This window comes from Daldinia childiae (genome assembly GCF_008694065.1).
Source record: "Daldinia childiae strain JS-1345 chromosome Unknown Scaffold13, whole genome shotgun sequence".
Taxonomy (NCBI): domain Eukaryota; kingdom Fungi; phylum Ascomycota; class Sordariomycetes; order Xylariales; family Hypoxylaceae; genus Daldinia; species Daldinia childiae.
In genome coordinates this window covers 1,302,950-1,325,963 of record NW_022984654.1, presented here as the reverse complement: position 1 = coordinate 1,325,963, position 23,014 = coordinate 1,302,950, and the positions used below count along the sequence as shown (strand labels likewise).

The window sequence follows — 23,014 nt, the reverse complement described above, 5'->3', positions numbered from 1 at the left end:
TTGATATGCTAATTACCACTTATTTACAGAGCTATGACGTTAATTGCAAGCATGATCATCCAGAGACGCACAGAGCGCGTCGCGTTTATTAGCTAGTAATTATGCGGTGTAGAATTTGACTTTTATATATCATTTCATACCTTATAACTAATGCCAAAATATTTTCAGTTCTGTTAAAGTTTTATATTATTCTCGATACGATGCCTCCTAAACGCCCTGCAGCTAGCGCTAGCACTTCTAGGAAGAAAGCTAAGACATCGAGTGATGAACCGTCGAAAAGCAAGCGATGGTCCGCCGTGTCTGGCTCGGCTAATGCTGATGCTGACTACAAAACGATATGGGAGAAACCCGACAAATGGTATTCGTTTGTAACTATCTGCCCGCCAATACCGGACGATGACGATGACGATGACGAGGAAGAGGAAGAGGAACAAGAGGAACAAGAGAAAGAGGACGATGAGAAAGACCCCGAAGATGAAAGCAGGGATGGACCCAGATGTGCTCGAAAACGTTGTATATGCTCCAGACCAGCTGGGGAGAATCCAGATCACCCGTGGGTTGTGAGTCGGGCTGGCTACCGGAAATATTCTACTCAGCAGATACATTTCTCATTGCGTAACCCTGATTACTTCGATATGTACACCTACAATGATCACGTTGGTTACGGATGCGTTCAGATTGTGCAGAACTTGGTGTTAGATTATGTTGAGGCAGTAGAGCGTGGCTGGAGAGAACAATGGGCCGTTTGTGAAGGTCTCGGACTTTGGTTGCTGAGCTCAGCTAGCGATAGCATGATGATGTAAAACCTCGCCAACTTCTATCACCGTTTTATTAATTCCCTGCTAACATTTTTTTTTTCATATCGTTAGGATTGACGATGGCGAATGTGTCGATCAAACTATGCGTCTCATCGGCCGTATGTTCTTAGATATGCTGGCGCAACTCGATAGCCTGAATCTGGTTGGCGACGCTACCGACGTTAAGAGCTTGGGCACCATCATGGCTATATATTTGAAAATTGCTTCAGGGGTGCGCTCAATTGGTGGTATCCTCGAGGAAGACGACGATGATAAGGGAGGTCGCAAATCGAAATTTCAGGCCAACCGCTTCGATGATGCCATTCTTTCATACGCCAATCAGCGCGGTGTTACATTACAGGGTCCTGAAGATATCGACGAGATCACTGCAAATCTCGAGGGAGAGGTAGAGTTACCTAAGAAAAACGCAAAGGATCCATGGGGCTTTAAAGCCGCATTAAAGATATATGTAAAGAATAACGGCAAAGGAAAGCCCCACGCTATCGGTGGCGATGATCTAGATATCACAACAGTATGTTACCCCTCGGAGTCTTTGTTCTCTCCCATGCTTAAAGTAACTGCTAACACTCATCAAAGTGGACTAGCTCTCAGCGGAAGGAGGCAAATTTCGACCATAAGGACCCATTAGGTAAGCGAGAGATTGATGCGATCAAAAAGGGGATGGTGATGCAACTTGGGTGATCTTGTCATATCCCTGATTGGAGTCTCTATTCTGCTATTGTGAAATTGAGGAATTTGTGAAATATATGGGCTGGTAATCCGTTACAGATGTTGCTATAAATTAGTTTGGGCTACCTTGTGTCTATGGGAGCAATGTAGTATTTGTTTTAAGTTAGGGTTAAGCTAATCATACCATATCAAACATACATGCATGGCATAGCCTTTGTAAGATGGTGGCAAGGGGGATATCCCTGATGCAGGACTATGTTTGATGTTGTGATGCTCTACGTTTCTATTAACAGCCTGACGAGCATTACATGCTTATAATTATTTTGTAAAACAAACCTAGTAGCGAGATCAACGATCCTACGTTTTGTTCTAGTCACGTAGTCTATATTATACTTGAATGTTTAGTTTCTTGTCTAATCGCCTAAGTCCATTACATTCATATAGGTTCAAGGTTGAACTCGTACTTGTCTAATTGGCTGATCGGCGGTTGCGGCCGATCAAGCTAAATTAAATTTCGATTGTTTGATCAGGGAGAGGTCTTTTTGAGGGCCGACCAATAGAATATTATGCATCCCGAATCTCTTTGTTGCACGGAAGGAAGGTAGGGGTTGCTATTGGGGTTGCACCACCAACCCGCTTCGGCACTTGTCCGAACCTTCCCTGTCTTCTCAAGCTCCGTTAAGCCGGCGCAACTCTACAAGTAGCTGCAAGTAGCTACAATTTGTACGCGTATGCGCACGTCGGAACCGAAAATGTCATATAGTAAAAATGTCGGAAATGCACCGATATCTAAGATATAGATTGTAGTAAACCCCCTGCCGCAGTAGTCCATCATAATCATACTTACCCTATGAGCTGATCCATGGTAAACGGAACAAAGAACTGTGACTTTTGAGCTACGAACCTTATCCAGAGGCCTAATTGTAGATATGCGGTCCCTTGTTAGATGTGAATATAAACTAGAGGATTTCGTACATTACCATTGTAGGAGCTCAGGATCATTATCCATGTTGGTACAACGCTCTCCTCATACACCATCACGCAGCTGTGTTCATGATACTCTAACTTGGAGGAAGCATGGTTTCCAAATCCGAATTCTCGCTTGTGTAAATATTAACACCGACGGATCTTTTAAATTAACCATCAGTATCCTTAAGAAGTCCTCTATACGGTCGGGGGACAGAATCAGGTCAGCCTTTTACACTAGATGGCAAAGACCGAACTCGCCTCACTGAACAGCACATTCACACCTGGTGCCGGCCACTGGGTGGACGCCGTCATATGGGCACTTATTAGCTTTTCTACCGTCTTCTTGGGACTTCGAGTATTCTACAAATCTAAGCAAGGCCGAGGACTCTGGTGGGACGACTGGGTTTTGTTAGCATCATGGGTTAGTAGTTGCACTCGTTAATACACAAGGTATATATCGGCTCACTCATCATTACGATCACTCTAGCTCGTACTTATTGCCTCGGGAGCACTTATCAGCCTCTGTGTATCGGCAGTTTTCATTAAACACGACCAAGACAACGGAATGGGTGCCCATGATGTCGGCCTCCTAAGTACGATTGTAAGCGATCTACTCTTTTGCTTCATCTCATTTCTTTTGACTTCATCTTGTACAGCCAGCCGTAAATCTACACTCTGAAGTTTCTATTACTATATATGACTAAGTGTTGACACAAACGGCAACAGGCGGGGACCTTATTCTTTGTTTCGTCAATATGGAGTAAGACCTCATTTGCTATAACTCTAACTAGGATCGCGGGTCCTCGGTTAAAGATCGCACTTCGCATAATTATGATCTCTATGAACACAATTACCTGTATCAGCTTGATACTACGATGGGTACAATGCCGGCCAGCGAGTATGATCTGGGACTCCCACGCCACCGGAGTTTGTTGGAACAGGAATCTTATCCTTGCGTTCACCATTTTTGCTGCTGGTGTGTATATGGTATTCGTCTGGTAACGAATAATTATTGATCAGTGCCAGCATACTCCGCATTCATGGACTTCGTCCTAGCTGCTCTACCATGGCCCATTATACTAAAATTGCAGATACGGACCAGCGAGAAAGTAGGTGTTTCTATTGCTATGAGCATGGGTCTTTGGTAAGTTGGATGCTTCTGGTGAAAACAACACTCTTACTTGTTCATTTTCTTATACAGCAGCATAGCGCAGGTATAACATCAATTGTCAAATGTACAAAATTTAGCATTCTCCGGAGTGATGACTATGGCGGTAAGTAAAAGCGTTCAATATCAGTAAGCAGAATTGTTCTAACATAGATGATACGTGTAGATAACGTCTTTGAACTCGCAATATGGTCCGTAGCGGAAATCGCCACTACAATAATGGCGGCGTCGATCCCTGTACTTCGTTGTGCACTGATGCGCGAGACAGCGGGTTCTGTTCACTTGAGTTATCCTATTACATTTATCAGAGACCGTTCCCGAAAGGTAGTAAGTAGGGTACGAAGCAACCATATCTCGTTATCCGCACCAAGACGCTCTAAAATGGTAAAATCGCCTGACGGTGTTATGTGTGAGGACAGAGCCGCCTTTAGTGGGAATACTTATGATGACCAGATTTTCAAGATAGAGGAGGTCCATATCCAATTTAGTAGTGGAGGGGTTAGAGATAGCATTGACCTTGAGCTAGAAAGAATCCCACGGTCGTATTCGCCGTGGGTATAACATGGAATTCATATGGGTAGCTAATTGTAAAGATTCTATAAGTAGAGCCTCTAGTCAATATGCTCTCCAGTATTAGAGTTAATACTTACCTTTCGAAGGAGAACACATAGAGGTCGCTTTTGAGAGGTTCATTTTACATGTAGACTTTCCCAGGTAAATATAGAAAGCAGCACTCTAAATAGGAATCCATATACATGAGCGTAACCTATCATGTAGTCTATGAAATCACATGGTTCTATTTGTAGATTTTTATGAAGTTGATTATGAATAGGGTTAATTAAAGGACCGGAAAGCTGATGAGGGGTCACTGTGAAGAACCAACACTCTTACGCATCATGTCATCTTCTATTAGGTGTAGCGTAAATTACATTGATGTTACTGTAAATTGCTACATAGTTAATATTACTTAGGTTAGGTACGTAGGTAAACAGCAAGCTTGTTTGGCGCTAAGATAGACTTTCCATATGAACAATTTATTCGCAATATTTTATCATGGCTCTGTGATTAGATATATCTATTATGTACTCGGGGTCATGACAGCCCATAAGCATGATAAATTTATATGTTGCTGGTTGACATACGATGGTGCTTTAGTTATGTCCCCTAGGTAACCTCCCTCCCCTTGGGTATAACACCCTAGCTATGGCAACTTGAATTCCTGAACGTACATTGTAGGCATGATGGTATAACTAATAGCTAATTATTTGCAGATGGTACGTGAGAAGACCATTGCTCCACGTATGCATGCATAATCGATTGGCACTAAGTCTCCCATGATACAACAGACTGTCAGAGTCGTAGTTGAATGGACAGGGTCGACATGCTTCAACCAAGTGGTGATGGTTGTATAATCTAATAACGACAGGGGTAACGCCGCCCAATGCAGATGAATGGTATCTTAACTCATTATCGCTTGCTGTTCACTACTATACCATAAACGATTCTCCGCAGCCGCATTCCTCCTCTATGCATAGGTTAGCATCTAATCATATCTAATCGTATCTCCCAAGTAATAAGTATAAGTGTTATATGAGAAATACTGACTTATGTTTGGATTCCGGAATATGAACCGTTGGCTCAGCTTATCCTCAATCCAGTCCATTTCGCTTCCTATTATGCTGAATAGTGCCTTGCTATCGATCAAGACCTTTACTCCATCTTGCTCAACTTCCTCGTCAAAGGCTCCAGGCTTGTCCACGTAGTCTAAGTGATATGATAGACCGCTGCATCCCCTATTGCGTACGCCCACCTTGATTAACTTTGGCTCTGGTTGGTCTAGCAAGCCGCGGAGATGTTCTACTGCTGAAGGAGTGAGCTTTAACGCGGCTTTGCGTGGTCTGAGCTTGCGCTTCGGAGGGGCTGGTTTCGGCTTTTGTGCCTCCTGTTCTGTGAAGGCAACATCAGGATGTGTAATTGGCTCTGGCTGAGGTAGTGGTCGTGTCTCGTGGATGTTTGGTATGGGACTGGCGGTGGAGGTATCTGGTATAAGTTCGTTGCGCGGTTGCGATGATCTACCCGGGTTTGTATTTAGGGGGTATGGTTGGTATGATGGCGTTTCTTGGAGCTTTTCTGAAGGCGCATACCACGGTTGATAATTTGAGAACTGTCGCAAAAGGCTTTCGCAAGGGAGTAGTTTCGGGGCTGATGTGGCAATGCGACGACCGGATAAGGCTGTCCAAGTTCGTGATAACGCTATGCGAGGGGAATTCATCATGCTATAATAGACAAAGATAACGTAATGTATAAGGAAAGGAAAGGGAAGATTGCGCCCATAAATTCCTAATGAGACGAAAGTGTAGGTTTGATAAGTGGTTAACTATCACAACCAATGGGAAATTCAACGGGCTTGTAATGTATGTAATGTACGTAATGTATGTAATAAATTAATAAATTGTAAATTGCTTTGAAAGCAGCTTTAGAACCGGATGTCTGATGACATCGGTCGATAAGGTTTGCGACCCGGCTCTGACCGGACCAATCAAGGGTTTTCTATTGGTCAACTACACTAAGTTTACCGGTCTGATGGAATTACTAGCGGAATAAGGCTTTTCCCGGTAGATACTTGCTTAGGTACCACCTACACATATGAACATGTGAATGTTACGTAATCTAGTGGATCTAGGAAGTACATAGGTACTTATTGATAACAAAGGGCTAACAACTACGTACAGTGCAAAACACGGATTTGATTTTACAACTTAACACAGTACAACACAACATCCAGACGAATGGTGTCGCATGTCTCGATTACCATTTCTCTTAATGATTGCGACGCAGCATCTCAAGTTGTCGACTTAAGGATTTAGCATAGTTGCAATTGGCACAAAGAAGACCCTTTTCAGAACCACTCATATAACACGCGACTCACGGCATATCACCTATTTTGCTACTTGCTACTGCGATGATACCACCCATAACCCATATCTATGGTATAATATAAACTGCGTTCATGTGTCGCTTGTTCATGCATCATCATCATCATCATCATCATCATCATCATCGGTCATGGAAGTCTCGCCCTTAACCCAACAGGCTCGACCTGAAACCTTCCAACCGAAAGTTGATCAGCTGTACGAAGCGTTATTCAAGGTTCGAGAGCTTCGGGTTTCCTTTTGATCTTAGGATTGGACAAAAAGCTGACAATGGGAATTCAAGGTATGTCGGCCTGTTCTAGAAACCATCCTGCCCATCTAGTCCTCGCTTAGTCGCTTAGTTGCTTAGTCGCTGACTCTTCTATCGCTTGAGTAGGATGATATCGATACGGACGGAGAAAAAGCCGAGGGTTTCTGGCGAGAGTTCTTCCTCCTGAAGCCCGACCGACCCTTCTTGCAACAAATTCTAGCCGCCCTAGGACCCGACGACTTAATAAACCTTCAGTCGCAAACCCAACAGCTCTTCTTCCGGGCTGTGGAATGCTTGAAAAAAGGAAATGGTGTGGCCGACCTACATGCTCTTGAGGTATATGATAAAGTCGAACTCTGAAATACGGTTCAATGAGCACATCTCTAACTCATTACATACATAGACTTTAACAACCTTCTTCTCTGCCATTCTTCCTAAGAAATATACAAACCCGAGCTCGGATATCATAGCTGTGTTGGCGGGCCTAGACCAGGTTGATGCCGTCTTCACCGATTTTGTAGGGGCTCTGGATGGGGTAATTCGTAATGGCAAATCAAGTAGGCTAATATTCTGCTTCGTGACCTGGGCGAGGAAGATACTGATAATCGCGGGAATATAGTGGAAGTTCGGCAAAAGGCCGTGGATGTTGTCTTATCCATCACCTCGGGTGCATACCAGACAAGTATTCTAACATATTTCATACAGCGGGATCTCTTCCCCGCCATAATGAAGGTTGGCTTCTTTCCCACTATGAGTCGGGACCCGAGACTGACGTAGCCAAGCTCATTCAAGACTCGGAATCTTCCGGAAAGGTCCTGGAGCCATTTACTTTATTAGGCCTATTGGCAAATTACAACAAATTTGAATTTCAGAACCCCTACCAGCTACGACTCAACGATTTCGTTAATGAGGCTGCTATCCGGAAAATCGTTCGATGCGTCGGGCATACTTGCCGGAGTTTAAGAAGTCAATACGTCGATATTCTACAGGATTTACCGGAAGGGTGGTCCATCAGTAATACCCTAACCATGATCGGACTTGGTGCTATTACTCCTGGTGCAAAGGCACATCAGAAACCAACATACGACCCAGAGGTAGCTAAGCAGATGTTCGCAAAATTGTAAGATGGCATCCCATTTACTCCAGGGCCTCGGCTAACCTATCTAGGCCCGGCGAAGATGCTGCTGTGCTACTAGGTGCATATGATTTCAGTCACGCAAATAAGCTATTCTGCTTCACCCTCGTCACATTACCTGCTGAAAAGGGCGAAGAGCAACCTATTTCTAGTTTCCTATCACTAACCTCTTACCTCCTTCAACATGCCTTCCTCTCTACCAGAGCCACAAACTATGCTCATCTCAGTCTAATGGTTTTCCGGCTTCTTATTGAGGACCAGCTGCTATGTAAGCGAATATGTAGCGATGAGAGTAAAGTCGCCGTCAGACTCTGCCGCCAACGGCAACCATTCCTGCCAGCTGTCCGGGGAGAACGCATCTTGGCGACAAGCGTTCTAGACACTATGATAGATGGCATCAACCATAATCTGCGCCGCAGACTCGATGTCAGCCTCTACACTTTGTGTGTTGGTATCATGTTGCGTATCATCTCGTACCTTTCGCGGTCACGGACAAGATTGCAATACCATTGGTCTGAGCTGTTTCGCTCTCTGCTATCTCTTATTCGTTTCCTCACTACTTATTCTTCTGATCTCAAGGGGCTTTCCCATTATGAATCTCTCTTGGATCTGGTCGTGAACCTATTGGCCCTTTCTCTCTCTGCAGGTGAAGCCTTTCTTCCTACGCCTGCTGCCTATGATGACCTGTTCTACAAAGTTGTCGAGAGTGGTGAGATCCTAGTAAAATTCCGCGACACCTACCGCCTAGCAAGCCGACCATCAAATTCAATAGGCACGCTTATTAGCGTGAGTACGCACTACAAAACCATGTTGGACTCTGATAGTTCCAAAAAGAACCTCACTAGTACTGAGGTGGTGGAGGTGATCAAGCAGGGCTACGAGACGTTGAGTATCCAGGCAAGGGAAGGGCTTGATGGCTGGGAGAGGTATCGTGAAGCCGATGAACGGACACTTCTTAAGAAGATGGCACGAGCAACGGTAGCAGACGTTCAGGTTATCGTCCAAGCCTAAGTCATATGGACAGGACGACCCCAGGCTAAGATGTGAATCAGAATGTGCTCATGCAAAAAATAGAAGCGAGGAACCATAAACACTGGTGCTGTGTGTAAGATACTACATGAGTCATAAAGTGCTGTGGTGTTTGCCAGAAAAAGACATAAAAGACCGTGAGAGGAATCCGGCGAATGGGTTTAGTACTGTAGAAGGACCCTGATTTTGTGGGCGATTTATGACTAACAACATTATGCCAAGAATATTGATCAAGTCGTAGGACTTTGTAAGAGCTCCAACCTTAGACGAACGGTGAAACCGTGGGGGTGATAGAATAGGGTAGTATCGCCAAGGTTCCATCACAGTCTGCATGGCGTAACGATGAACTACTAATAATATGAGAAGTTATGTACATATCTGGAATTTAACATGATGATGAGCCAAAATTCTACTACTAGTCGTATAAAGACCGGAGATTTTAGTTTCTATTGATTTGCTAACCCCTTTCGTTGTCTGAACTCTCGTTATGGGTCAACTTTGGAACCGCATATGCTAGTTTTCTACCAATAGCCCTATGCTATCCTATGGGTAAACGTCTACTAGATACCTAATGTAGGTAATTCGATAATTTAGCTAGGTGGGCTGTTTTCGTGCTGATGCTCGAGGTAGGATCGCACATTGTAGGCCTTCCCCTGGCACGTTGTTCTTATTCGCGGACCCAAGCTTCCAGTTTCGTGGATCGCCATACGTTATTGCTACGCTTATTAGTCATATGAGGATGAAGTTCTATAAGCATTAGTACCTATGATACCCGATGGATTCTATAATTAATGTCTACCTATATTCCGCCCTTGGCGACTACCGGCAATGACTACGCCCGAATACTATGGACATTTGGATACCAAACCGCGCCAATTTCAGTGTCCCATGGTGTCCCGTAGTGTCCCGTGGTGTCCCTTCATCGGCGTAAGACTACAAGATCCCCATCGTTATCTGCGAGAATACTACGCTGTATAAATCGGGTGAGTATAGACAGCCGCACGCAACGTGTAACCAAAATTATTTGTTCTTGCTAGCACCGTCTGAAGCACCAAAAACTTCCGCATCCCATCTTCTCATCCTAATCGACCACTCTCCTATCTCTCATACCCCCCCAGCACATAACCTATTAGATGCGAGATACGAGTGCCTTCTCGCTGCTTGGAGAAATTCCTATGTAACCTCTACACTCGACACTGACTAGGTGACGCGATGGCAGTCTAGTGGTTATGAGAACGATGTGATATCATCTATAATGAGCAGTTATTTGTTCGGGTGTATAAAGCTAAAGGATAGTCTATTATAATATATCTTACGGGCTCGCAAACAACTCCTTGGATACATCTAAACTATAGTATATATCTAGTATAAGCATCTTCTCAGGTATGTGCAAGTGTTTACTATTTATACCCGAGACCTGTTCTAAAATCCTTCGCTAGACATCATCATGTGCGACTGGGAACGAACGCTTTGCTCCAACTGCAACCGTGTAATCCAGGACAAATGCATCGCCCCCTGCCTGGACGATTACCACGCAGTATACACCGATGGAGCAAATGTGCAAATTGTTTATAGAAAATGCGGGCCTTGCAGCAGACCTACACCTCCGCCGTGATATCATATTGACGAACTCGCACGATAAGGTCAGATGATCCCTTTGGAGTACGAAGGCGGACGAAGCAGCGTAACTACCAGCAGCAACCAATATCCCGACTTTCATCCGGAACACAGCCAATTCTTTTGCGAGAATTGTGCTTCGTCGTGGTTGGGGTAGATATGTAGGGAGTAGTTAGTGGTCAGCCAGCATATTGGGTGCTTACTTTTGTGTGGTTGCTGCTAACTGGGGTGCTATTTCTAATGGTCAACATGCCTATCGGGTTAACTTTCCTTTGTAATTATTTACTAGTTAGTTTAGAGTATACGGTCTCGTTATTCTATCCTCGGTGCGTATAGCTATATTCGACTAGTTACTCTACTCTACCTAACTTAGGTACAACGGGCGAGTTACATATGTACTATAAGTTGGGCAGAGGATTGGTGTACTTTTACAGGGGCCCAGAGCTTTAAATACTTATCTCGTAAGATGCGGTCAGAGCCTTGAGGTCAGTCTCGGCTGCTTCTATTAGGGATTACTCTGATCCCACCCAATAACCGTCTTTAAGATGTTAGGCTACCTATGTTCTTTGTTCCTTTTTGATATGTGATCTATTGTTTTTCTACCCTTGATTTCCCAGCACACCGCCTGGATTTATAACATGATATATATCACCCCTTAATGAAAAGTAAACATATCTCTAGTTAACGTTGCGGGGGCGAATACCACCTCTCAAGTTGCGTAACGTATCCACCACGTAAGTTATTGTAGATCATCAGCAACCAGTTAGCCATATCTGTCAGCCTGATTAGTAAGTTTTAAGAAACTGACAACGTTAAAATTAGGTACTTTAAGAATTTATCATATACAGATGGTGGTACATGTATGGATGTCTAATAAAGAAGACGATCATACCACAACACCTACTTTTAAAGTAGATTAGTGAGGAACAATATTTCCACACGTTTGACTTCTCGTATCATAATATCTACTGAGGTAGTATTACGGATTATTCAGACGATTTCCAAATTGCTGCTACTTGTAGTACAAGACCGATCATCAACAGTACCAGCTCATGCCTCACGCATAGAACTTCCTAGGCCAGATATTCATTGCCGTCTTCAAGCCCTCTACTACTGGGAGGCCCGCGTGGACAGTTCGTTCATCTCCTGTGCCATTTTGAAACAAATTAACCCAGAATAGCGCGTTTCCAGCTACAGGTTTGAAAGCTAAGCCACCATCCTCATGGTTCCTCCAAAGCCTCTGGCCATTCTCATTTGCCTTTGATAACGCAGTTGTATTCACAAAAGGGAACCACGTCTCACCACCCGTGCACTGATCCTCTAGAATAGCAAAGAAGCTGGCGATGCGATTCCAGCTTTTTCCCCGCCCCAGCATACCCCGCCGTGTTGGCTGCGGCCGATCGTACCAGTCGTGGTGTCTGTTGAAGCGCTGGCCTGCAGTGTAGCGTACGAGTTGTGGCGGGCCAATGTCATCTCGAGAAGGGTCTAACATCGTACCGAGGAAAGCTTCGGCACGAGCTAGTACACACTGTACTGCAGGGTTGTCGCGTGGTAGACCAGCAGACGATGATGTCCGATCTTGTGTACCCTGATTATGACCACTTTTATAGACCCGAGAGGGAGAGAACGCAGAGTACCCGGCTTCGAGCAGAGCCTTTATCTCGGTCGGCGCAAGGAAAGAATCAATGTAAATAACAAGGGGGTCGAGAGAGATGATTTCGGTCGTGTAATGATGGGGAAGACAACTGAAGGATGATGCAACTGGTTCAATGTCTTGACTAAACATATTAGAAGCCAAGGAGGAGAGTGAGGCTAGATACGGATATATCGAAATGACAGATGGGGATGCAATTTGATAGATGAGCGGTGTTAATAGGGCGACTATGGCGACAGCCAATGCCAGAATACCTGAAGGTCGAGATGTCGGGGTCATGATGGTTTACAACTAACGTAATATATTTTCAAAGTAGTCGACGCTACAATAGTGCAACTTACAACGATGAAGCTGTCAAACATAATTGTAAGTCAAATGCGAGCTAGAAAAAGCTGACGACTCTCTGAGGCACTGTAAGAGGTAGGTTTCTACAACATATGATCCCCTTGACGTACTCGGAGTGCCTTGTTCCGATATAATCCTCTACACAGCTATTGAAGCTAACCATTGCCGGTGGCATGAGTGGTGACACCGCATGCAGGCTGAAAAGCCTGGATTCTCCGAAATGGAAGAGAGCGACCCATTGGAGAACTAAGTACAAAATTGGTTACCCAATGTGACGTATCAACCCATGCCCATGCCCGGATGGAACATTTATGAACATCAACCTACCTATGAGAATTAATAATTGACACTAATTATCAAGGGTGTGCCAACCATGAGAACCAAATTCATACTATTAACGGTATATGTGACCAAGTATAAATAATAATGTTAATACTATCCCGTACTCGACGCAGTGAAGATTTTCTGGAAAAGGACTTATATAAAACTTGCCATCGGATCATTAAAACTTATAGAGAGAAATTTCATATAGCAAGGTTATTATGAATTTATTGATTCCCATCTACCTACATAGTATATAGGTACCTATTATTAACCCCAGCATGATAAAATTATAGAATTATTTTATAACTATTGGTCAATTTCGACAGGTTAATAGGGCTTTACGAATACTATTATTAGGTTGCAATACAATTATAACATGTACATAGAGCTTAAAATATAGCTATAAGGAAATAACACTTTGGTCGAAACTTCACCTGGGGCGTACTATGCATACAACATAATATAATCGTCGCTATCAAACAATGCGAATTAGGAAATAAAGACCAAAAAAAAAAAAAAAAAAAAAAAAAGGAGCCAAGCAAAATATTAACAACCATATCTCTCGATCGGGGAATTGAACCCCGGCCACCTGCGTATTTAATCATACAGACTGATCAGAATGACAAGCAGGTATCCTAACCACTAGACGAATCGAGATCTTTTTAACATTGCAAATGGTGCAGACGCTAATTGGCTTTAGTGGAGATGGTGTACCGTTTTTATTATTCAATTATATAAAAATCCGAATCTGAAATTAAAAACTCGATGGGCCATGGAGCATTATTCTACTAGATTTATCTAAGATGCTCATCATGATTGTCTTCTACACAAGCGTATAGGTATAGGAAAGATTACGTTTTACATTCCCAGAACCGATCTCTTCCCCTCCTAAACCCCTTTATTCTTATCACTAACATCATTTCTGACATTGATAGATTCTTCACAAGAGACCAGAATATCATATAACACGAAGCCTTTCTGCGTGAAGTACGTTTAAAATATTATTGTCTAACTATCACTTCTAGGTCACCTTCTTACGAATTGCTGGGTACAACAGTACAACAGATATTACGAGACTTTTCCATCACGTTCCGCTATCATCAAGCAGTACTTGATTTATGCATCTACACATTAGTATCAAAGAAAAGGGGCACAACTTTTGATGCGCCAAGGATTGTGCTCAAAATAAGAATTGTCATACCAAGCACAGCTCCACATTATATTAAATATTACATGGAGGCATCCTAGGTGTCCTGGGCGTCCTATTAAGATCTAGGCGCATGCGGGTTGCTAATTTCGTAAATATCGTAAATAGATCATACTATCACCTACAACGACAAAACTCCCAGAATGTCGGGGTGTGAGATGGACCCTCAGCTACTTCTCCTACGTCGGCAGTATATGCAACTATTTGAGCCCGACTTTCTCGCTTGGCCGCCAGCTAAGTTCCTTAAGAATGACGATGTACAAAAATGGCTATATAAACACCTATTTGATGAAAACGGAAATTCAAGGTTGCCGCCTGAGAGCTATCAAGTGCGGGTTTTGAAGCAACTTATCACAAAGGTTAAGAAAGTGATACCCAGTTCAGAGCAAGATGTAAGTTTCTTGTTCTAGTCATTTAGTCTCCCCGAAATTCCTCAGACACATAATTAACTCTATTAGGAGGTCTCTAAAGAGCTTACGACTTGTTTTGAATTCTTCATGGCCAGAGGAACTTCACCAGAATTCCAGGCTGCTCAGGGAGAGGCATATGTGACATTCACCTGCCTACCAGAGAAGTATAACCCAGATGATAACCATGACTACCATGACTACCATTACCAACCAGAACCTACAATTACACTACTCGAACGGCGACACTTGGTATCAGGTTCGCAAATAACGGGTTTCCGGACCTGGGAAGGATCTCTTCATCTTGGTTCGTACTTTCTAACTGATTATGGGTCGCGCATTGTCCGTGGAAAGAATATTTTGGAGCTGGGTGCTGGAGCCGGGTTTCTCAGTATCCTCTTAGCTAAGCATTTGCATGCAAGTCACGTTGCTATCACAGACGGCGATGAAGGAGTCGTTGAAGCTATGAAGGGAAACCTCGCACTGAATGGTCTTGATGACAAAGAGAAAGTCCGAACGGGAACTTTGACATGGGGCCGCAACCTATGGGAGACGTGGATCAAGAACGATTGTGACGCTAACCCATATGACATCGTAATTGGTGCCGATATTGTAAGATCGTATTTAGTTTTAATCCAATATAGATATGGAATGCTAATATACTGTACAGACGTATGACGAGGTGGCAATATCAGCGCTAGTATCGACATTGCATCAACTCATTGATAGGAGCCCGAAGCTTAGAGTTATTATAGCCAGTGTCGTCCGGAATGCTGAAATCTTTCAACAATTTAGAGACGAATGTGGTATGTGTTTGTATATTCTTCTGTGTAAATATGGATTTGGTGACACTGACGGAGCACTCTACTACTCATAGTTCAGCACCGCTTCGCTGTGGAAGAGATCAAGTTCGAACCTAAGCCGATGCGTCAACAAAAATCACTCTTCTATGCGGCTGCCATGCCTATCAAAATACTATCCATTCTTGGACCTAGTTGAGTTGCTCGAATCCATATAAGCCCGGGGTTGCTGGAGTCAGTTTAAGACAAGGGATCTGAACTGGTAAACATCATTAGGGCAGTGTATATAGGGCAAAGTAAGAGACGCCGTTTCCTATGACCTAAGACTTTAGAAAGTCTTCACTCTCGTGTATTAGCTATTCGTCATAACTAAGCTAGAATAGCATACACCAATACCGAAGTGACCGACCAGAACCCAAAGCTCCGTATATCAATACTGCCTCGAGCGATACTAGCTGCGGTACTACTTCCAGTCGCCGAAGAACCTCCTCCAGTGTTCGTCGCAGATGGGGAGGGCGTAGCCGACGAAGAAGAATTACCTTGGCTATTTCCATCATCATCCTCGTCGCCGAAAAACTCGGGAAATAGCTGAGTCGAGTTTTTATCTTTGATGATGCCTTTTATGATGACAGCTGTACCGTTCAGCACACTCTCGATTTGTTCCTCGGTACATGTGGACGTGTCGTATATAAAACAGAAGTGTAAATGGTCTGGGGGGTCCTCATTCTTAATTGCCCAAGTATCATCTGGTCCCTCAGTGGCATATTCAACAGCTTCAACGAGATCAACTGTGCCAGTCGCGATGTCCTTGTTAAATAGGGCACGATAGAACATTTTGTATGCCGTCTCAGGTTGGTACGCTGGAACCTCGTGGCCTGCTTCGTACACGCGCGAGAAGGAGAAGTTACCGTATTGCCGGACTTGTCCTCCAATGTATGTATCGTTGATTACGATATCTGTGTATCCTGCATCATGGAACTTCTCGGTATTCGTGTAGTTCACAGCCAGACTGACGGCTTCGCCGCCGATCCAATTGCACGCGAAGTCCCTATCACCATACATCAGATGCACTTTGATCCCATTTTCGAGTAGGAAAGAAAGGTCTTCAATCCATCCCGGCCGGGGATAGTCACCAATTGCCCTGAAAGCGTAAGCGACGGCGCTTGAGGACTGGGTAAAATTGAGGGGAATTCCGAGCGCTTTTTGAACATAAGGTTGGTTGAGGTAGAGATTATAGAACGGAGCTGGGAATGGGTTAGGATTAATTGAGGCATAATCGTAGTAGTTACGTCCCGAGTAGTCGAGGTAAGGATCGCGGACGTATCCGGAGCAAAATGTTTCGGCGTCTGAACACACCTTGTTAACGGTAGTGTTAATCCCGATATTGTCGGGATCGTATTCAAGCGCCAGAGCTCTGCAGTCGTTGATCTGGTCGCGGCAGCCGCCGGGTTTATCGAGAGCGTCTACCATTTGCAGATAAATAGTCTCATTGACGGTCTCGAGGCCGTAGGTATTGTTAAACGCGATGTGCGGATATGCGGGCCATTGTATTTGGCGATCGATGCACGAGTTAATAAGTATGAGTGTGTCGAGGTTAATGATGTAGTTCTCGCCATCCTCATCATTCCACGTGCCATTCTCAATCTTCTGATTCTGCTCCTCAAAGAAGGCAGCGAACTCTGGGCCATACCGACCACCGTAGGATTCGGTAGCAATACTCACCCTTGAGTCGTTCGGATGATATCCTGGAAACTCTTGGAACCAGGTCTGAGCGAAGTGCCAGAAAGCAATGGCGGCGTTACGAGTGCCCTTGGCGGTTTGATTTCGGCTTAGACTTGGGTACGTGCCGACTAGGAGAGTAGCATTCTGCTCGGGAATTGTATCAGTCTCATTAATCTTAAGAGTCTGTCCAGTGACCAGGTTCTCGGTGATATTTTGCAATGTGTCATATGACAAGCCCACCTGAGTCGGCTGGTCAATGAATAGCATATTCACTTTAACGTATTAGCCTTTGCATTCACACCATTGAATGATATGAGGGGAAGGTTGGCTTATTAGGCTCACCGTCGGTATTCCATGCCCACTCGCTCAAAGTAGTCGAGTTAGAGTCGGAATTGACATAGCAAGGCCCATTCTCGGTAAAGAGCCCGTATAACGAGCTGGACCCAGGACCACCGTTAAGCCATATGGACAGCGGCGCATTCTCGGGATCATTTCGTGCTTCGAAGAACCAGAAAAATGTGTTGATAGGGTATTCCTGTTCCTCTCCAAGGTCTGCCAGCGTACCTGGCGGAAGATAAATGTATCCAGCATAGGATTTTACCCCCGGTGTCGTTTCGCAAATACCAGGCTTTTAAGGAGGTCAGGTTCAAAATTTAAAATTTCAATTATATATAGATCTAGGTACATATACTCACTTCCTTGTAACTAATCGTAACGCCGTCGCCGAATTTAGATTTGAGGACAGTGACGTTTTCGGGAGTTGGTGGAAACTGGGCGCGAGCAAATGGAACCAGCGCCGAGAGGCCAATGGCCATACGAAGGCGTACTGCCAACATGGTGAGCGAGGTCGAAAAAACGTACACTCTTGCAGACGAATCTTAGGGAAACCAAGCGCCATACCTTATCTCTTATATGTTTATATACTCGTTTATGACTTGGCGTGTTCCCCGCATCTCGCCATTGATAAACGATTGCATAGACGATTGCATCGCCTGCAACCCTGTTAGCTGGCTGCATAAATAAGGCTACTTATACGACAAGGTAACGATCTCAGACCGAACGTGGTAGACCCAGCCGTACAGGACTGCATATGAGAGACCCAATGAGGCTGGAGGTTCACCCCAGTGGACGTGCATATTGCACGATTCGACAGTAGCACAATTGGGGAAGGTTACAGTAGAGTGGGATATCAACTTGGATTTTTCACAATAGCTACCCCGCCCGCTAATGGATGGAATCTAGAAGGCTGGCGTTTTGGAGAACCTGGCACTGACTCTTTGAACCCCGCAGATGATAATCTGAATAATATGAGTCTTGACATTAGGCCATGGAGAGCGAAGTAGGGGGCTTCGACCTCGATAGATTAAATATATATAATTGATATGTATCTGGGATCTAAAATGATTTCTCTCATATACTATTAGTTATATCAAATTACATCCAACGAGCAGTGCGTACCATACTGTGGTATCTACATAAACAACGAAACATATGAAGTAATTAAATAAAGTACTATCCAACATGGGTAACCCCTTGAGACACTACCACAATACTATGTAAACCTCTATGATGATTATATATCTATTAAACAGGCCTACACGCCTGTACACGGCGTAGCTATCCAACCATCTCATGATAGACCTCGAAGCATAATATCTTGAATTTAAAGGATGGCTTCTTTTTATCTTCGCTTGCTTTCGTACTTGACCGGGCCTCTCTTAACATCGCCCTGGTCTAGTAAATTGCTTCTTCTCTAACTCGCATCGAGTTCGCTGCTCGTCTCCTCTGCCCAACAAACAGTATGGCTCTCCAAATAACGCCAACCCAATGATACGAGAAACCCGAAAAAACCCCTCTCCTTTTGGATTTCCATGGCTGCTATACCGTGAGCGAATCATATACACATCCGAGATCCTCCTGAACAGGTGATGTTTTTCTATGGTAAACCCAAACCCATCATACTACCTAAGGTACCCAAACAAGTGACCTTCATGCTTCCCGATACTCCCCTGGCTAACAAAACACAACAAATACTCCGCGCTACGCAAGAAAAATATGCATCACTATTTCCCTAATTTTCCCTCTAGATAGCCCAACTGCCTCTCCTAGCCCTGACACCCCAGGCCATCTCACCAGTCCCAGAGTCATTAAGAACGGGGTGCTGGCGTGCCCACTCGCGTATATAAAGCTTCAATGCTATCCACCGAGGTGGCTTCGCTCTCCTGCGAGTTCTTCTCTCGTCCTCCTCAGGCGTACGCAGTGGTGTCTCCTCGCCGCTGTCGGAGTCGGTCATTGAACTACCCTTGGGGACGCTCATCTCCATTTGCAGCATGAAACCTTTCTCGATTTTTATGTGATCATCCTTGCGCAATTCCACGATGTCGATGCCGCTGATCTTACTCAGTTCACCATCAAAGGCACGTGCAGTAGCGGGATATCCGAGACTGAGATAGTTGTAAACCTGCGTAACGAAGGCATCATCAAACTCGGCCGCGATGCGCTCCTCAAATTCCTTGCGTGCCTTCGCCTTTTTTAGCCGTTCATCCAATCCCGAGAGCACATGAAAGCCTCTGCCTGTCGGGGACGTAGCCCCAGGTGACTGTGCACCGCTTATGACACCGCTAATGCTCATAGATGCGGTAAAAGCGGCGGAGAAAGGGTCATGCGGGGAATTTGGCTCTTGCGGTGTCATGAGTAGATGGGGTCCTGGGTGTGTCATCTCTACGGCGTCGTTGGCCTTCGTAGAACAGTAGCCACGCCATAGCCCTGTGGCCCCCGTAGCATCTCGCCGTTCAGGCTTCTCAAGGTTGCAATACTGATGACTGGGCTCCATACGTGTCGACTTTGGGCTAGGACACATGCGGAACTGTAGACCACCACCAAGCATAGGCGGCGAGGCAGCTATGCGCATCTTCCGCATCTGAGGGTCTTCGGGCTCATTATTACGAAAGGCAAAAGGGATACCAAATGGGCTAGCATGAAAGCCAGGTTCTGGTGGGAGGACCACGGGCGAGGATGCGCGAGGATGCGAATCTACCCTGGCTAATAGAGCCGGTGAATGCGCGTTTATGATTGGGCTTGGAGCATCTCTCATATTTTCATCAAGAGATGTTCGGAACGCGGATGTTGTCCATAACGGGTCTGCTGGAGGAGGAGGTATATCAACGTGATCCAGCTCTTCGTCAATATTCATCCTCTCTTGGTTGATTTGAGCTAGCTTTTCGGCATGGGCTCGCATTTCCTTAACGGCCCAGCCCGGGTCCGACTCCTTGCGTCGTAGAAGCTGTGAGGTTCCATGCCTTAATCGTTCATCTAGGGCAAGGGGATCCTCATCCTCGGAATTATCTCTAACGAGGAAATGTTCCACACCCTCGGGTCGTACACCGTTGGGGAATGCAGCCATAGCCGCTTCGAGCTCGCGTTGTCTGTGCGCCTCCCTAGCGGCTACCGCTAATAGATAGCCCGAAAACTCCTCGTCACACGACTCTCTCCTCTCGCGGACATGGTAACGCCTGCTACTCCACGAATCGCTACCAACATCGTCATCATCCTGTTCCGGGTTTCCGTTAGAAAGAGCCGGAACCCCAATATTGATAACTGGTGTATCCTCATCGTCGTCATTCTCCTCAGAAGACTTATCCGACTCGGATGATAATATAGTATCGAGATCGGGAGTATACGATTGTCGCGTGCTTCTTCGAGTATTTGGATGCGGCTTCATAGACTGCTGCCTCCGTGGTGTTAAATAGCCATCACCATCGCCGGTAGCATTCGATATACCTGAAACAGCAGGCCTAGGTGCAGCTTTTCGCTTTGGCTTCGGAGCATAGATATGATTTGTACCAGGAGTGATATCCGTCTTATCTATTGGCTTAGTGGCGGGGCCTGGTTGATCTGCCTTTTTGGATCTTCTTGTCGTCTCAATCAATTGCGGGGCAAACTTTCTCTTGGGTTTCTTTTGCGATTGTTCGGATTGTCTCTGATCTTCTTTGTTTTCCCCTTCTAGGAACGCCGGTGCGTATGGGGATGTTGGCGAAGGGTCCGGTGTTAATTCTGCAGTCGGGCCGACGGGATTTTTCCTAATACTACTGTTGCTCACCCTGTACGAGTCGAATGTCGTCTCAATTGGAACTGGAGCAAAGCGCCGAATGGGTTTGACCGGTGGCGCATCCGGCATTTCAATGTCGCTCACCTGAACTGAAGCGTCCCTCGTAGGTCGTCTAGTCGAGTTAACCGTCGAATCCGGGGGTGTCAATGTTAAAGGCTTTAGAGGAAGGTCTAATCTTTTGTTCGCTGACGACTTTACAGATTCCTCAACAAGCTGGGGGGCAAACCGACGGCGGGGTTTCGCCGTGGATGCGGGTGCGGGCGCGGGCTGACTTGCTATAGGAGGGGCCTCGGAAATTGAAGCATCACGCATCGGTTCGTCTTCGCCGGACGCCATTTCTAAGTTGTCTTCCCGTTGTCGGTGATCACACGAGGCAAATAGCAACTCGGGATAAAGTAACAACGTGTAAAAGAACCCGAGTCGCTGGAAATTATGTGTAGCTATGTGTAGCTAGCGGCGGGTAGTAGTGGTAAGGTAATAGCGAGAGAAATAAAGGAAATGCGGCAAAAATGAATTACATATAATTTCTAACGTCAACGTTGTCGACCGAATAAGGAGAAGAATGAAAAGAGATAAATAATAACAGGTAGGAATAATAGTTGGATCCGACCCGGAACCCAGAATCTGGTGAATCAGGTATTATTAACCCCAGCTCGTTTCTAACCCCGTGACAAAAAGATGCCATGGACCCAAGTCGACGCAAGGCCATAAACGACGCACCGCTAGTTTGCATTGAAGACTCCGCGGCCTCCTCCGGGCAGTGGGGGAAGTGGATCGTGAGTGGAGCTATGGAGTTACCAAAAAAATAGAAAGGAGAGGCCGGGAGTGGGTGGGAGAGTAATGGGGAGTGGTAGTGGTAGGAATGGGCAGGAATACCTGGAATGGTAATCATCTTAGTGGCTTTCGTGTTTGCAAACATGCATTTTCATGGTCAATGAAAAGATAGCGGTTTTTTTTTAGTGGTGGTCTTTTTTAGTGGTGGGTAGTGTCGGCATCGACCTAGAACGTTCTGAATTGGCCATTGGGGCTGAGTGGCTAAGAGAAGGTAACATGTATACGGTACTTATAAATGCAGTTACAAATGTTATGTCGTAATGTGAGCACTACCTACATGGCGTATAGAAGGAAATGTATATATACATGCATTAGGTATATATACATGGTATGTATGTAATGGTCCGGCTTCGCAAATTGGCAAATTGGCAAGCTTGGACGAGATTTGGGCGGTAGTAAAGAACCTTGGAACCTTCCATTGTCTCTGAAAAAGGTAGTATTATTGCATAATAACTTTAGAAGCTTCATATATACATGCAGCTAGTTATGTACGTAGTTTAGAGCTTCCCATATTCCCATATTTCTGTATTTTTATCTTCATCTTCATCCTCACGCACGCAAGGGACTGGGGGTAATCAAGTCATTTTAGGCTCCGACTCAATTAATAAAGTAAGGTCAATTATACAATACACGTACCTTATCAGCTACATGTATGTATAATACTGGAAGAACCAGGCCTCGTACGTCTGCAGGACTTCGTGCAGCCCCTCTACACCATCCCCTTTATTGACCGACAATCCGAAGGTAAGTTGGGGATGCTGCTTCTCTCTAAAAAGGAGCAGAGGAGCTGTTGAGTATCTCCCGAATGGTCTTATCTCTTAACCCCGAGCGCATGAAGTCTTGTCTACATAGTATTCTCATAGTATTCTGGTTAGTATTCGGTACGTTTCCCCAGATTTTACTATCCGCGCGACGGGGTACATAGGTAGATAATGGGTATGGGATATGTAGTGTATGTACACTAGGTAATCTAGGTTATAAATTCAACATCAAAAGTCTTGACATCATATATAACGTATAATACG

At 44.9% G+C, this 23,014-nt stretch overlaps 7 protein-coding genes across 7 annotated transcripts; 3 read left to right on the top strand and 4 right to left on the bottom strand.

Moving 5' to 3' along the window:
- Positions 1–200: 200 nt before the first annotated feature.
- On the top strand, positions 201–1,499 carry GL218_08759 (uncharacterized protein; the record flags this gene model as incomplete). The annotated part of the gene is made up of 3 exons (XM_033585567.1): positions 201–799; positions 870–1,329; positions 1,395–1,499. The coding sequence occupies 3 exons, from the start codon at positions 201–203 to the stop codon at positions 1,497–1,499; spliced, it is 1,164 nt and encodes a 387-aa protein (XP_033440589.1).
- Positions 1,500–5,111: 3,612 nt separating this feature from the next.
- Positions 5,112–5,896, bottom strand: GL218_08758 (Iron-sulfur assembly protein 1; the record flags this gene model as incomplete). Its single annotated transcript, XM_033585566.1, has 2 exons — positions 5,112–5,149; positions 5,230–5,896. 2 exons carry the CDS (start codon positions 5,894–5,896, stop codon positions 5,112–5,114), a joined length of 705 nt encoding a protein of 234 aa, XP_033440588.1.
- Positions 5,897–6,690: 794 nt separating this feature from the next.
- On the top strand, positions 6,691–8,953 carry GL218_08757 (UPF0588 membrane protein C20F10.02c; the record flags this gene model as incomplete). Its single annotated transcript, XM_033585565.1, has 6 exons — positions 6,691–6,774; positions 6,934–7,143; positions 7,211–7,364; positions 7,427–7,539; positions 7,590–7,927; positions 7,975–8,953. The coding sequence occupies 6 exons, from the start codon at positions 6,691–6,693 to the stop codon at positions 8,951–8,953; spliced, it is 1,878 nt and encodes a 625-aa protein (XP_033440597.1).
- Positions 8,954–11,645: 2,692 nt separating this feature from the next.
- Positions 11,646–12,521, bottom strand: GL218_08756 (putative prolyl 4-hydroxylase 9; the record flags this gene model as incomplete). The annotated part of the gene is made up of 1 exon (XM_033585564.1): positions 11,646–12,521. One exon carries the CDS (start codon positions 12,519–12,521, stop codon positions 11,646–11,648), a length of 876 nt encoding a protein of 291 aa, XP_033440596.1.
- Positions 12,522–14,261: 1,740 nt separating this feature from the next.
- On the top strand, positions 14,262–15,524 carry GL218_08755 (Protein-lysine N-methyltransferase efm3; the record flags this gene model as incomplete). The annotated part of the gene is made up of 4 exons (XM_033585563.1): positions 14,262–14,510; positions 14,577–15,137; positions 15,196–15,331; positions 15,403–15,524. 4 exons carry the CDS (start codon positions 14,262–14,264, stop codon positions 15,522–15,524), a joined length of 1,068 nt encoding a protein of 355 aa, XP_033440595.1.
- A 170-nt stretch (positions 15,525–15,694) lies between these two features.
- On the bottom strand, positions 15,695–17,883 carry GL218_08754 (Carboxypeptidase S1 like protein B; the record flags this gene model as incomplete). Its single annotated transcript, XM_033585562.1, has 3 exons — positions 15,695–17,319; positions 17,390–17,675; positions 17,743–17,883. The coding sequence occupies 3 exons, from the start codon at positions 17,881–17,883 to the stop codon at positions 15,695–15,697; spliced, it is 2,052 nt and encodes a 683-aa protein (XP_033440594.1).
- A 1,247-nt stretch (positions 17,884–19,130) lies between these two features.
- On the bottom strand, positions 19,131–21,491 carry GL218_08753 (uncharacterized protein; the record flags this gene model as incomplete). The annotated part of the gene is made up of 1 exon (XM_033585561.1): positions 19,131–21,491. One exon carries the CDS (start codon positions 21,489–21,491, stop codon positions 19,131–19,133), a length of 2,361 nt encoding a protein of 786 aa, XP_033440593.1.
- Positions 21,492–23,014: the final 1,523 nt, after the last annotated feature.